Genomic DNA, 14,419 nt, shown 5'->3' on the forward strand with positions numbered 1-14,419 from the left:
CACTGCTGCTCTAGCGCTCATCTGAATGAACGACAGTTATACCAACAGCTCACAATCATGACAAGTGAAGGTAAGTGTCACTTTAACGCTTTACCGTTGCTCTGTTACTATTGCACGCATATATTTGCCCGAGTGGATTTTAGTAAATTAGAATTGCTCCGGGAATATACAGCGGTGGACATAGAGAGGTTGGTTTGTGTTCATTAAAATAAGTCAATTTATTAATTAGAAACGTCTTATGTTGACCGTTTCTGCTTTGCGGACATACTTTTATTGTGTTTTGTAATGACTTGTTGCTGTTGTATCAGTGTTAACCAGACTGACACATTATGAAGCTGCGCTTGAGTAAAAGATCCGCTATCTGAGAGGAAAGTGCTGGACTGGGTGTAACAGCGCGCATTGTTCTGCCATGATGAGATCATGTAGGATAGGTAGGAATATATATCTCATCGCATTCGTTCACTCATTAGGAAGAAAACTTTTAGCATGCATGCCATAATAGTTGGAACAAACCTTGAGCTCCAAGTACCTTTAACCTCACATAATTGATCTCCCTTGTACAATATTGATATAACTCAATCAGTCACAATAACTGTCATAATTTTAAAGAAAAGCAGTCGATGTTTCTTTATTATAGGCTGTCTCCTTAAATAGTTATATTTCCAAGTGAGCTCATATTTTGAGGACTAGCCCAGTTACATCCACTAGGCTAATATATGAAATAATAGGGAATCACAAAGACCGGATTTGTTTTAACATTTAGTAAAAAAAAAAAAAAAAGTTATCGCTTGAAGGATCTAGTTGTTTGTTTGCGTGTGTGTTTGGGACAGGTTTTTTTCTACATTGAGAACCACCACAAGACAGACAGGTTTCTGTGATGGTCCGGTTTAGGCTTACAGGATAGAAAATATCATTAGCTCAGTATAAAACAATAGTCAATGGAAAGTCTCGACCATGATAGGAAAACAAACCTGTGTGCATGTAAGAGAGAGATTAGCACTTATCTGATGCTTATATCAAAATTGAAGTGATTGTTTTGTTAGTTTGCTGAACTTAAGCCAAGAAGATTGTTTCTCTCCAATGGTATTAAGTGCTTAAAATAAAATAAAAATTAGAGCACATTATAAAGGACTTAATGTGGGTTTGGACATCTTATATTAAATCTGCAAATCTTTAAATTGTGCTACTCTATTACCATTACTTCATTATAAGATTTACTCGTATTAGTTGATTTTCTACATCTGGATTTATGATGTTTGTCACTTGTGCATGCCTTATAATTTCAGTGAGACAGAAGATCCAGGGCTGGTGTTGTGTAAGCAAATATCTGTTGATGATATCTAAACTAAAGTGAGTGTTTCAGCAGTAGTGAATGCAGGGCTGGATTGGCCTGGTTCCTCAGCCCTCGTTCCTGATGTGGATAGTCTGTGTTGTCAGGGGGTTTGCACATTCCACTTCCATTGTTTACATCTGGAAAGTCTGATGCCAGGCCTATACTTGTGAGGGAACAAAAACATGTACAGTCCTCTGTACAGCAGGGAAAAAGATACCGGAGTTAAAGTTTTCTTAAAGATAAGATTCTGAAACTACTCTTGAAAAAGTATAGTAAAAAACCTAAAAGCATTGTTTCACTAATAAAAGGAAAACTTTTGCATTAATTCTTTAGGATATATTGTTACATGATCGCTGTCAATAATCAGTGTAAGCATTTATGATTGTTTCACTTCTGTTTAATGAACGTGAAAACTAAAGCACTTATTGTCTTGCACCTCAGTCAACAAAGGATATGTGTGTGATTATATTTGTTCAGTTCCCAACCAACCGTGAGCTGCATGGTTGCCAGATAAGATGTTTCTCCGTGAAGCGTGGACTCGTGATCCCAGACTCACCTCATCACCATGCCAACTCCCACACTAATGACAACAGTGCCGAAGCCCTGAGTGTTGCCATGCACATGGGATCTTTACCTCTCTGCTCAAACTGAGCAAGCAGATCCCTGGAGGTCAAGCTAGAACATAACAGAAAGAGAGAGAATTGGCGTGCATGTTATATTTCACCCTGAAGATGTAGAATCAATCAGAGAGCATTAAACTGTCCTTTTTCAAGTAATAATGACAAAATTTGTATTCAATTTAACATTTTAAAGGTTGGGATAAGTGGGTAAGTGCCAGAATTCTTCAAAACGAATTGTTGTTGCTCCAGGATTTTAAATGTCAAATGAGTAAAATGAATTAATTCAATATGATACCATGATGATTATATCATCCTGTTAGTTCAGTATTTCGTGAGCATTTGTACACCTCTAAAAGTATGTTTTAGATGCAGTAAAATAGATTAATGTCTGGGAAATATCTTTGGAAACCATCATTATTTTTGTCATCCCATCTGGTGCCACGCATGGTATAGAACTTCACTGTTTAAATATTATAAGTCTGATATTTTGTCTAATCCTTGTATGTTTTACTTTTTGTAGGGCTTGTGTTTTTATGCGGGTTGGGGATTCTCCAAATGCTGTGTGTGACTGAAGGAGGCACTGGGGGATGTGGGTGTCCAGCGGCCAGCATTTTGTCTGACTTTCCATCTAAGGTACCCAACGACACATGCTGCTTGAACTACTCGGGATCCACATTCAACCAGGTGTCTTGGCCGGCTTTTTTGTCACATACACACCTGCAGGTTTTGGACCTGACTAACTGTAATATCAGTCACATTGATCACAGTGAGGTCGGTGATGCTGTCAGTTCACTGAGAGAGCTGCATCTCAGCCAGAACAGACTGACATCTCTCCCAGCCGACTTCCTCGCTAAAGCTTCTAGTTTGGAAGTGCTGGATTTGGGAGTGAATCATCTGAAGGATCTGCCCGAGCGATTTCTGCAGAACTCGGACAAACTGCGGGTGCTGATCCTGGGATGGAACCAGCTGAGCGCTCTGCCTCATTCAGCGCTTAAGCCTTCGCTACAGCATCTGGAGCTCGTTGGAAACCCCTGGGACTGTACATGCTCGCTGTGGAAGGGGCTTCAAGGTGGTCTGCGTGACAACTCCAGCAGCCTTCAGGACCTCGTAGGTAATCTGACCTGTGCCTCTCCTCAAAATCTTGCGGGGCAGACGCTTTGGTCTTTGCAGACCAGTGACGTGTGTCATTTGCCCAACCTGACCCCTCTCTTCATCCTGCTTCCCTTGCTCCTCCTCCTCAGCTTGGTGCTGTGCTGGTGCTGTGGCAGAAAGAAGAAGAAGAAAGAGACCGCCTCGTTCAGCCCAACTCGCAAAAGGGCCAACAACTCCCATTGCAACGGACGGTGGCCACATGCCAAACTGCCCACTGGGGAGTCAGCAGTGTCTGTCGACAGAGGAAAGGAGGTCATGCTGAGGAACCAGCTGATGCTTCAGCCCTCGTCCACCCTGTTAGACAGCACTCGGGATATTTATGAGGAGGTGGAGGTCAAACTGGGCTCTGTGGACTCGCTGGCTCCTCCGCCGTCCACTTGCTCCACAGAAGGGACCGCGGGAAAGCAGGACCTGGACACGGTGAGTGTGAGCGAGGTGATGAAGGACTCGGCCGATCGGGAGAAGGCGTACTTGACCCAGTCCACTGAATACTACAGCCTGGTTCCTGGGATTGAAATCGAAGACTCCGATCATGGAGAGTATGAAAGTGTGGACCTCTCGTGACAATACTGGAAATGCTGCATTTGGTTGAAATCCTCAGAGATACTTTTAAGTACACTGGAGTTTTGTGTCTATGAATTGAATTGGATCTCACTGTGATAAAGGAAGTCACTGCGCCAGTGCGAAACCATTACTTTTGCATACAACGTGAATGAATCACTGTACTGAGAAAGTGTCAAGCGAAGCTGTTTGCAGACTCAATCAGTCTGTTGTCAAGATAAGCTATCATATAGCTGTCGCCTGGATATTTTCATTATATTGAGATTTTGATATCTTCGTCTTCTACTGTAATTTAGATGGGAAGTTTTTATTATTATTGTAATATTACATTGTTTAAAATTCAGTTACAGTGTTTAGTGTCAGTGTACGATGGATTTGGTGTCACATATAATTTATGTGTCATATTATGAAGAGGAACAAGAGAACATTAGACAGATCCACAGTCCAGCCTCTGGTCCTTATCATAAGCAACCAAATCTGCTATAGTAACTATAAATGAAAACAATGCTTTGCTAAAATTTTATGTATGATGGACCAACATTTCTCTCCTACACAGAAATATAGAGGGTTACTGTTTTTGTAACTAATATATATATATATGTAGGCTATGTATGTATGTATGTATATATGTATGTATGTATGTATGTATGTGTGTGTGTTAAAAACAGTGACCATTTATAGTAACTAGCCTGTATCCGGCCACAGCTGATGTAATCATTATTTTTGGCCTTGTTAATAATTAATTTACTCTTAGCGAGATAAAAATGTGCATAATTAAATCAACAGAAACAGCTATACTGGTCAAATGAAGTGGCTTTCAGATAATGTCAGGCTGACTCAGTGAGTAACATTTAACATAAGCAGATTTCAGTGGAAGAATGAAGCAAAAGAGGTCAAGTAAATACACCATACAGAACAAATAACACTCAACTTTTACATATAAAATGACTTTTTTTTTGTCTCATGTCCATTTTTATTAACTAAAACTATTAAAAATTGAAATAGTTTTCGTTAATTAAAATAAAGCTGAAATTAAATCAAATATAAATATCAGGCGAAAAACTTAAACTGAAACCAAAATGAGAAATTTGATGGAATTTTACTATACAATTGATTTTTTTTTTGTGTGTGTGTGTGTGTGTAGTAATGAATACTGTAATACTAAAAACGATATTAAAATAACACTGCCAATCTCATTATATTTACAAAATGGCAGAACAAAATCTCTAACATGAATGATGGGGAAACAACAGATTGCAGACATGCAAAAAACAGTTTTTGTAATCTTGGGTACATGAGTTACACTGGATATATGTCATTCTGTATGCTTTTAATACGAGAGCTTGTGGCATTAACAAAGAATCCTGAAAATAATAAATTATATTTCATTCTTGGCTTCGAATAAATGCTTTTTCACATAACTGTTGTTCTGGTGTTTTTGAGACATTTTCAGCGGTAGTCTACTGCACTGTAAAAAATTTGCTGTAGTTATGCAGCTGTTTGCCAGTAACTTACTGTAGATTTAAATTGATGTTATTTACTGGCAACAGTTTGTTCAAAGTTAAATGAACATTAAACATTAACAAGTCTTTGTCTTTACAGAATATAACTATAAAATAACAATCTAATGCAAAGCATTCTGGGAACCAGAAATCTTCATCGACCTTTTTCTGTTTTTTTTTCCTTCATATTTTGGTTCCCAGAATGCTTTGCATGAGGCTGTTATTTTAGTTTTATTCTGTAAAGATAAAGACTTGTTAATGTTTAATGTTCGTTTAATTTTGAACAAATTGTTGCCAGTAAATAACATCAATTTAAATCTACAGTAAGTTACTGGCAAGTAGCTGCCAGTAATACTGTAATTTCTACAGATTTTTCTTACAGTGTGGATCTATATCATTGGCTGTTTAAAATGAAATTGTGAAAACATTGTGAAATTTGTTCATTTTACTGAGTCCTCCTAAGGGAGCAAGTAGGAAATGAATACAGCCCTTCCAGAGTCTCACACTGGCCTTCACAAGATGCCATTTATCTGCTTCTGTGTCCCCATAATGACCCAGCCCATTCATTAGTGGCTGAAATCACTCAACAGTAATAAAAAGCTAGCTCTGATTTCCTTCTGTGTGGGAGTTTGTAATTATAGCATTGGGTTACTCAGTCCCAGTAAAACCTGCAGCGCTCTAATGGCATCTATACCTGCCCTGCTGCATTTTGTGTGAATCTCTATTTTGAAACACTCAAGATTATACCTCTGAGAACAAAAGCTTGTTCTTTCTTTTTTTAGAAGCATTATTTTATTTAAACCATCATTGCAAGTATGACCATACCATAATACAATTTATAATTGCTTAGCAAACTACTTGTAATAGTGTAACAAGACAGTTCATTTAGTTATTACCGAAAGGGTCATATTTCACAGAAAGAAAGATAAGCAAACTAAGATGCCTCTTCACAATAGATGTTTATTTGAATAATGAAAATGCATGTAATGTTCTTTTAAGAGCAAACATTTTTCATCAATAGTTTTTTACGAATTCAGTGACAGTTACTTTTTAAAAAGGAATTGAATGTTTGATATAGCCTACTGTCTTGATGTATCTATTTTTCATTTGAAGGAACTAAAAGGAACGTTTATCATGATTCTTCTCGCCTTAATGAATTAATCTGATCAAGTGTTTGCTGTATTTAAACTAGGGAGGAAATGTGTGTTCTGAATCTCCAGCGCTGTGATGGGTCTCCCTCTTTGTACTTTCTTTCTCTGAGTGTCTAGCGCCCCCTAGTGTTTGTCACCCCTCACACCCAGTGCATCAGCTGGTCATCTGAATAAGCGCATTCTCTGTGGAAATAGTTTGAAACATATAATTTAAGAAGAATTTAAAGATGAATTTATTTGATATTTTAATTATTTAAAAAGCATTTCAACTGTAAAATTTACATCTGCATGAAAAATGTTATCTGTGTGACTTTGAACGTTTTTAAATAAATAAATAAATAAATACAATTTGAGCAGCAGGCTTCGTGGCTCAATTTTAAGCCTTTTAAACCTTTCATGTTCAAGAACATCTTCAATATTATCAATGGGAAAAGTCTAATAAAGACTACAAAAGAAGAAGGATATAACCCAATTCTAATAAGCTCTCTCTCCTAGGTTGTTTGGTTGGATTTAAAGCACTATACTGGTTTTAAAATCACTGTTCTTTTGGGTGTGTGTGTCGATGAGCAGTTCACACGAGAATGGTTTTACAGCAGTGACATTACAAGAGGATTTATAACTTAAGTCAATATTACTACGGCCTTTCAGAGAATTCAAGTTTTATTGCATATGATGTAACTAGGAATTCCTAGATTCCTTTATACTTGCTGCTATTTAAAATGAATATTAACATGCATCAGAGAACAGGGTTTCATATACAGTGGGATTCCCAACCATTCTCCCAAGACGTTTGAAGCTTGCATAAGCTTTTTTTTTGTTTGTTTGTAAAAAACTATTAAAAACAAAGAACAAAATCTTGATCAAAAGATCATTTAGCAAATGCATAATCAAGTGATGAATACCCAGTCATAAATTTGACCTTTACTGTGTGTTTTCCAGAGTAATCATTCATAATGATGAGACCTGTGTGAAACTGACATTGACCACAAACATGTTCTTTTAAACTGGGTTCCCAAACCATAAATCACAAGATGGATTGATAGGTCCGCATTAAAGACACATATAAAGGTGAAAGCAAGAGGTGTTTTTTTTCTCTGGAAGAAGACGGGCTTGAAAAGAGCTTGAGGTAAGAACTCCTGAGGTAAAAATTACTGTTCAAGTGACAGAACTGTGATGACTTCTAAATTCCTTGAGTTTTCCCTAGAATTCCACCATGACGGTGTCCTACACGCTAAAGGTGGCCGATGCAAAGTTTGGAGGCTTCTCAAAGTTGCTCTTCCGATGGAAAGGAAGCATTTACAAGCTTCTATACAGAGAATTCTTGGTCTTCTGCTTACTGTACAGCTTCATCAGTGTTATATACAGGTATTGTGACATTTCCAAACATTCTGATAATCCACATTTACAATAATCGATCATTAAGAAGGTGATCAGTCTGTGTTGCATCTTACAGGTGTGTCCTCAATATCGAGCAACAGGAGATGTTTGAGCGACTTGCGCGTCATTGCAACAAGTTTGCTAAACTCATCCCTATGTCATTTGTTCTTGGTGAGCATAAATGTCCTGACCATATAGCAACATGACATTACTTACTCTTTGGATTCCTTGTAACAAGTTAAACTGGTCTGTGGTCCTTGTTAGGGTTCTATGTCACACAGGCGTTTCAACGCTGGTGGGGTCAATATACAAGCTTTCCCCTGCCAGATAACCTGATGATGGTGGTCTCTGGGAATGTCCATGGCACAGATGAAAGAGGCCGTCTGCTGAGGAGAACTCTGATGAGATACGCAAACCTGTCATCGGTCCTCATCCTGCGCTCCATCAGTACACGCGTGCGCAAGAGATTCCCAACCCTGGAGGACATTGTGGAGGCAGGTAAGATCTAAATTCGCATCTGATCATGTTTTGGAGGAATTTGAATAGAAGTACTGTTAAGGTGTTTTCCATATCTTCATTATAACGAATGAAGTAAACAGCTACTGCATTGTTTGTATACGGTGCAGGGGTTTTCAAACTGGGATCCGGTGGACCCCAGTCACACAGGCGTTTCTTTAACAAAGTTGAAAGAAAAACAGTGCAAAAAAATGTACCAATAATGTACTAATCATTTTTTTTTAATGAATAAGATGAAATTTTTATTTTATTTTTTTATTAATAATTCATTAATTGAAATAAGTAAACAAGATTCAAATAAATAATACACATTAGATTCATATTGAATAGATAGATTATTTTAAGATAAATAAATAAATATAAAAAATTGGGTTAAAATAAGAAAACAATACAAATGTGATTTAAATAGATAATAAATAAAACATTTAACAGTAAAGTACTATGTAGAAAAAATGTAACTGAACAGATATGAAATATTTTCCAAAAATGTCTTTAAATTGGTCTTTATCCATGATCTTTTTTGGTGGGTGGTCTCATGGCCTCTAAAAGATTGAAATCCTCTATCTATTTTGCAGGATTCATGACTGCAGAGGAGCTGAAGAAACTAAACCATCTGTACTCTGACTTTAACAAATACTGGATGCCACTTGCATGGTTTGCAAACCTGGCGTCACAAGCGAGAAAAGAAGGGCGTGTGAAAGATGATATAGCCTTGCGACTGCTTATGGATGTAAGTGTGTTTGAACATGTCAAGATAATGCATATGCACAATAAAAGCACACTCATTTGTTATACTTTCTTCCTCTTTGGCAGGAGCTGAACAACTATAGGTCAAAATGCAGCATGCTCTTCCACTATGATTGGATCAGCATTCCCTTGGTCTACACACAGGTGAAGCTCATCTCACAGATCTTTCATGGGTTTAGCTCACAGTATTCACCTCAGGTCATCTCACTTCTGTTTGGATGCAGGTAGTGACCGTGGCTGTCTACTCCTTCTTTACATTTAGCTTAATTGGGCGGCAGTTTGTGAAACCTGAGAAACCTGAGGAGAAGGTTGTGGACTTGTATGTCCCGATTTTCACCCTTCTGGAGTTCTTCTTTTACGCGGGCTGGTTAAAGGTACGATGGGTAGCATGCAAATAGCAAAAAAAATTCTACAAAACTGATTCAGTTTCTCTAAAATCAAGAGTGCATTCATTCCTAAAGGTAGGCGAACTTATCATTAACCCATTTGGAGAAGACGATGATGATTTTGAAACCAACCAACTCATAGATCGAAACATTCAGGTCAGTAAATTGATACCCTATTGCATTTCAAATGGAATTTGTAAATTTCATTTACTCATGGAAATGTTTATTTTATCTAGGTTTCTATGCTAGCTGTAGATGACATGCATCAAAATCTTCCTCCCCTTGAGAAGGACAAATACTGGGTGGATAAGGGTCTTTCATATCCATTAGCTACTATGAAACCTGTCTTCATGGGTTCAACACATGACATTAGGTGAAGAACTGAAACCTATTTATAATTCATAAATACTTAAAATGTGTAAATATCAAACGGGCAGAATTGTATGTAGGGAGAAACATCAAAAAAAGGTGTTTATCCCATATTACTCCATATCATTATTCCAATCACGTATAGTCGGTTGGTCACTTAACTTGCTATGGAATAATCAAATGCATTGACTAAGTTGTTTAACTGTAAATGTTATCTTATCAAACATAATAAATTAGTAGGTTCTTGGTGATTAAATAAAGTAGCGTTAAACAGAAACAGGTACTGAAGAGTAACTGGAAACTGATATATGATATGAAACCTTTATGTTGTCAGTATTTATGCATCAAATCCTTGAAAACACGATTTATTCTCAAAAGTCTTCTTGCATTATTGACTTGTAATTCTGTATTTATTAGGATACTTGAGGATGATGATGAGGAATCTGTACCAACCCCCAAGACACAAATGCTTGCCATCAATGTGTGGCCGACTACACACAAAGTAAAAAAGCAGAAGAGCAAGAGCTTGCAGCAGTTATGTCTTTGCTGCAGATCTACATGTAAGGGAGAGCGCTGTAGACATGAACAGCCTTCCAAGAGCAGCGTCCTCTCACCACAGCAGCAACAAAACATGACCATTCAACACGTCTGCCAGGAACAACTCTTGGGGTCACCTGAAACTACAGGACCAGCAAACCAAGACCCATAGATAAATGTGCCACTTCCCACTCAGATTTGACTTATGTATTCATGTACTTGATGCAATATTTAAACCCTCATCCCTTCTTGCACCTTTGACAAATGTACACCACTGTTCAAAAGTTCTGGGTCAGTGAGATTTTCTAAAAGAAATTATTTTATTCATCGATGCATTGTTATTTAAAAGTATCAGTAAAGATGTGTTAGAAAGGATTTCTTTTTCATATGTTAAGTCGATTAATGAAAAATCCTGAAAACAGTTTCACTAAAATATCAAGCAGCACAATTCTTCCAGCATTGATATTTGAGCACCAGTAATGGTGAAAACTCAGCTTCGACATTACAGGCAAATTACACATTGAAAAGTTACATATTGAAAATATATTTTAAATTTTAATGATCAGCCTTGCAGTGAGCATAAATGACTTCATTAAAAAACTTTTAAAACAGTAATGTGCTTTGACTTTTCCAGTGATTAATGAACTTAAAGACTCTACCCAGACAGCAACACACACACATACCAGATGTGGGCCGACACTGTTGCTGTCTGGTTATTACAGCTTCAAATTTTACATGTGCAAATGAATGTATTTTCAATTTCAATTCTTCATAGCTAATGTATTAACCAGTTGTAAAGTGTAGTTCTTTCTTGATCTTAGAATATTTTGAAGATGACAAAAAATAAAATAAAAGTGTATGACTCTGAAAGGCTTGCCATTCACAGTATACATTTACATGTAGTAGACTGATCAATTTGGATTCATTATCAACATGTACACAAGTATTGCAATGACTACTTTCAAACAGTAAATTAAAAGAACAATTTCAAAACTTGTGGTTTTTCTAGGAGTTTACAACCAGTTAATGCAGTACAAGGCCAGCTGCTTAACTTTCTCGATCCTCCTTTTAATAAAATGTTTGTGTGGAAGATCAGAGTCATTTTACTTGCCATGTCAACATACACCAGAAACAAATTGCAAGATATCATTAGGGACCGAATCTCCTCTTGGCAAAGACAACTACACATTGTGTTGCATGAAATGAGAACAGCAGAAACATGCAGAGTTGGGGGATTTTCTTTAATGGTCGTATCAAACAGAGCTGTACATTTATTTGCCTTTCTTGGCTTTAATCTTCCTCAGGTAAAACTCCAGTTCTTTGCCCTCGATGATGTAGCCATCAGCCCTGCCACACTGTCCTGGTCTGGAGGCAATGCAGGCTGGAGAGAAACAAAACCATAGATTAAACACTTAAAGTGAAGGGTAGCGTTTGCTGCAGAAAACATTTCAGTGGGTATCAGAAATGGTATAAACTTCAGCACTGTTGTCTCAGTAGCAGAACTGGTTAAAAGTTTCATCATGATCATCACATCAGTATCACTTAAAGGCCTCTTCAACAACTTACCAAGAAGCTTCCCCTGCAAGAACTGCTCCTCCAACAGAGGACTGATTTTGCTGGTCTTTCTGCGCACGTCAAACTTCTTTTGGACCTTTTTCGACCTCTTTTTGTTCAGGATCTCCTCTTCCTCAGGGGTCTGGATCAACAAATCAAATACAATTAGAATTATGCTGATACATTGTGCATCGTAATATTTAAGAAGGTTTATGAACTACAAGTCTTCCTCAGAGTCTTAAACTGCATCACTCTCATTCAGTAGCAGAACTGACAAATATTATCATCACAGAAAGACCATCACTTAAAAACTGAATTAGGAAATTTTATTGGATTTACCAGCTTGGCACCCTTCTTCCTGCCAAGTGGGAGGGCGTAGTGAGACTCAAACCACTGTCTGTAAGGAGTGCTGTCCACAAGGACCACGCAGTTCTTCACCAGGGTCTTGGTTCTCACCAGCTCATTGTTAGAGGCGTTGTAGACCACATCAATGATTCTGGTCTTGCGGGTACAGCCTGAAATGTCATTAATACATTAAACAGCCTGAAACTAAACATCCAACAAATGCTCAGAAAACACATGACCCATCAGGCTGAACGTATCTTTCTCAGAGTTAGAACAATGTTATCCATCATGCACATTCAGTAGCAGAACTGGACAGATTATCTTCATTGAAAGAGCTACACCTGTTTAAGCAGCACCAGACATTTACAAACTTACATTCTGAGCCCCATGAGAAGTTGCCCACATCAAGCCTCAAGGCACGGTATTTCTTGTTTCCACCACGGACTCTTATTGTGTGAATGCGGCGAGGTCCAATCTATAAAGAGAGGCACAAAAATGTGGTTATAAAAAGTAACAAAGATCCGTGAAAACATACTTTGAGTTCCGCTATGTGTCAGAGTAACTATGACTAATCCTAACATCGGAAGGTCAAAGACTTTGACCAAAACGGCCAAAAATGACCAACCTAAGGACGTGTTTACATCATCCACATTGGCATGAAGAGATACTTTCTGATAGCAACACACATTTAAGCTAGGTTTACCTTGGTGTTTGCGGGAGGACGCCCAAGCTCATATTTCCTTTTCTTGTGGACGGGCTTGCGTTTGCCACCGGTCTTACGGCGTTTATGCCAGTTATCCCTTGAGATACCTGAAGTGGAAAGATTGAGATGCGTTACAAACAAATTAAAGAAATCAGATAATTCACTTCTATCGCATGCATGAGTGTTCAGTTCTCCAAGGTGTTATCCGCATGAAAAATCGGATTCCGCAAATGGATTCATCATGTACACTCAAGTTTAAAAGTAAAAATAAATAAATAAATGTAAGTCTAAGTTACGCACCCTCATGTCGTTCCACACCTGTATGACTTTCTTCATAGAACACAACTCAGTCATCCTGCCTAAAATCTCCTTTCGTGCTCTATGGAAGAAAGTCATACAGGCTTGTAACAACGTAGAAGACGGCAGGTTTCATTTTTCGTTTAACTGCCCCCTTTAAGAGCAAAATCTGGTGTGAATCACAAAACCTGCAGTCAAAAGGTTCACATTAGCAATAAGCTAACACGTCTTTAGCTCCAACTTCACGAGCCACCACAGTAACACATTGGTAAAAGCTGCACCCCATTTAAGACGCCCAATATTAAGTAAATTACAGCTAGTTAACATTTACAACTAACGTTACCCAAATCTAACTTTCAGCTCACGTTAGATGGCCATGCAGCCTCCAGTGGTTAACACGTTACGTTATCTTCTGCCCGTTTAGCCTGTCGTGTTAACTGGTTTCTCAACTAAATTTTAGTTCTCAAAAATAAAGAACCTTTATCTAGGAATAAATTCGCCTTGTACAAGTCTAGGCATATAACTACAGCCTTAACTACACTCTAAACGCTGGTTGAGAGCATATTTCGAATGAGCGCAGCCATCTTGTGCAATGGCTTCAGTCACTTTCCTATTTTTTCTCGTTAAAATATCTGAAAAAAAGCATTGCATCGTCTAATTTGCGCCTATATTGCTTGAAACCTACCTTTGTGATATAGCACAGAATGAGTTTAAACAAAAGCATCATCGGATAGATCAGATGATGACGGATTGTCCCAGCGATGAGAATCTGAAAACACTTACCCATTCTCAGGCGCCGGCTAGAAAGAGGGTTAGCAAAGGCTCATGGGCGGGTTTCAAGCAAACACATATCGCGAGAATTCCTGGAGAAATCGCGAGAGTAGCGGTTTGGGTTCAGTGGAAAAACACTTGACTGCCACCACGCGTTAGTAGGTCATAACTCCGAACATTTCCAGTGTTTTTTTTAATACATAAAAACAATAATTTATAACCATGCTCTACATAATTAGTTTTCTCACTAATTTGCTGCACCCAAGGTCATAGAACTACTGGACTTATGCGGTGAATCAGGCGTGCAACATGGTGTAATGTACTATAAAAAGCATCTGTTTTATTTCTAGCCTACATGAAAGCTTATTTTATTGAACAAATTGTTACAATAATTTTATTGAACACATCTTTTTGCATTAGACCAGTAGGATTATGTGCAAAAATAAAAAAGGCTTGGGCTTTTCTTGTAAATCCTATTCTACCATCACAAAAAAAATT

The 14,419-nt window shown here is 37.8% G+C and overlaps 3 protein-coding genes across 3 annotated transcripts; 2 read left to right on the forward strand and 1 right to left on the reverse strand.

Annotated features, from left to right (window-relative positions):
* Positions 1 to 5,079, forward strand: LOC311291558 (uncharacterized protein). Its single transcript, XM_084410620.1, has 2 exons — positions 1 to 70; positions 2,474 to 5,079. Exons 1-2 carry the CDS (start codon positions 58 to 60, stop codon positions 3,667 to 3,669), a joined length of 1,209 nt encoding a protein of 402 aa, XP_084266746.1. The 5' UTR covers positions 1 to 57; the 3' UTR covers positions 3,670 to 5,079.
* Positions 5,080 to 7,532: 2,453 nt separating this feature from the next.
* best4 (bestrophin 4) lies at positions 7,533 to 11,632 on the forward strand (the record flags this gene model as incomplete). The annotated part of the gene is made up of 9 exons (XM_084411233.1): positions 7,533 to 7,684; positions 7,773 to 7,867; positions 7,961 to 8,194; positions 8,788 to 8,942; positions 9,026 to 9,103; positions 9,184 to 9,333; positions 9,421 to 9,501; positions 9,582 to 9,718; positions 10,132 to 11,632. 9 exons carry the CDS (start codon positions 7,533 to 7,535, stop codon positions 10,421 to 10,423), a joined length of 1,374 nt encoding a protein of 457 aa, XP_084267359.1. The 3' UTR covers positions 10,424 to 11,632.
* rps8a (ribosomal protein S8a) lies at positions 11,474 to 14,109 on the reverse strand. Its single transcript, XM_084411234.1, has 6 exons — positions 13,934 to 14,109; positions 12,854 to 12,960; positions 12,526 to 12,625; positions 12,145 to 12,320; positions 11,818 to 11,947; positions 11,474 to 11,632 (listed from the first exon to the last, which is right to left on the reverse strand). Exons 1-6 carry the CDS (start codon positions 13,935 to 13,937, stop codon positions 11,523 to 11,525), a joined length of 627 nt encoding a protein of 208 aa, XP_084267360.1. The 5' UTR covers positions 13,938 to 14,109; the 3' UTR covers positions 11,474 to 11,522.
* Between the last annotated feature and the right edge of the window lie 310 nt (positions 14,110 to 14,419).

Source organism: Rutilus rutilus (genome assembly GCF_951802725.1).
Source record: "Rutilus rutilus genome assembly, chromosome: 6".
In the NCBI taxonomy this organism is placed as follows: domain Eukaryota; kingdom Metazoa; phylum Chordata; class Actinopteri; order Cypriniformes; family Leuciscidae; genus Rutilus; species Rutilus rutilus.

Coding starts and splice junctions, on each gene's coding strand:
- rps8a (XM_084411234.1), bottom strand. Junction 12,321..12,525: donor CTTCTCATGGGGCTCAGAAT/GTAAGTTTGTAA, acceptor ATGACATTTCAG/GCTGTACCCGCAAGACCAGA. Junction 11,633..11,817: donor CTTGCAGGGGAAGCTTCTTG/GTAAGTTGTTGA, acceptor GTTTCTCTCCAG/CCTGCATTGCCTCCAGACCA.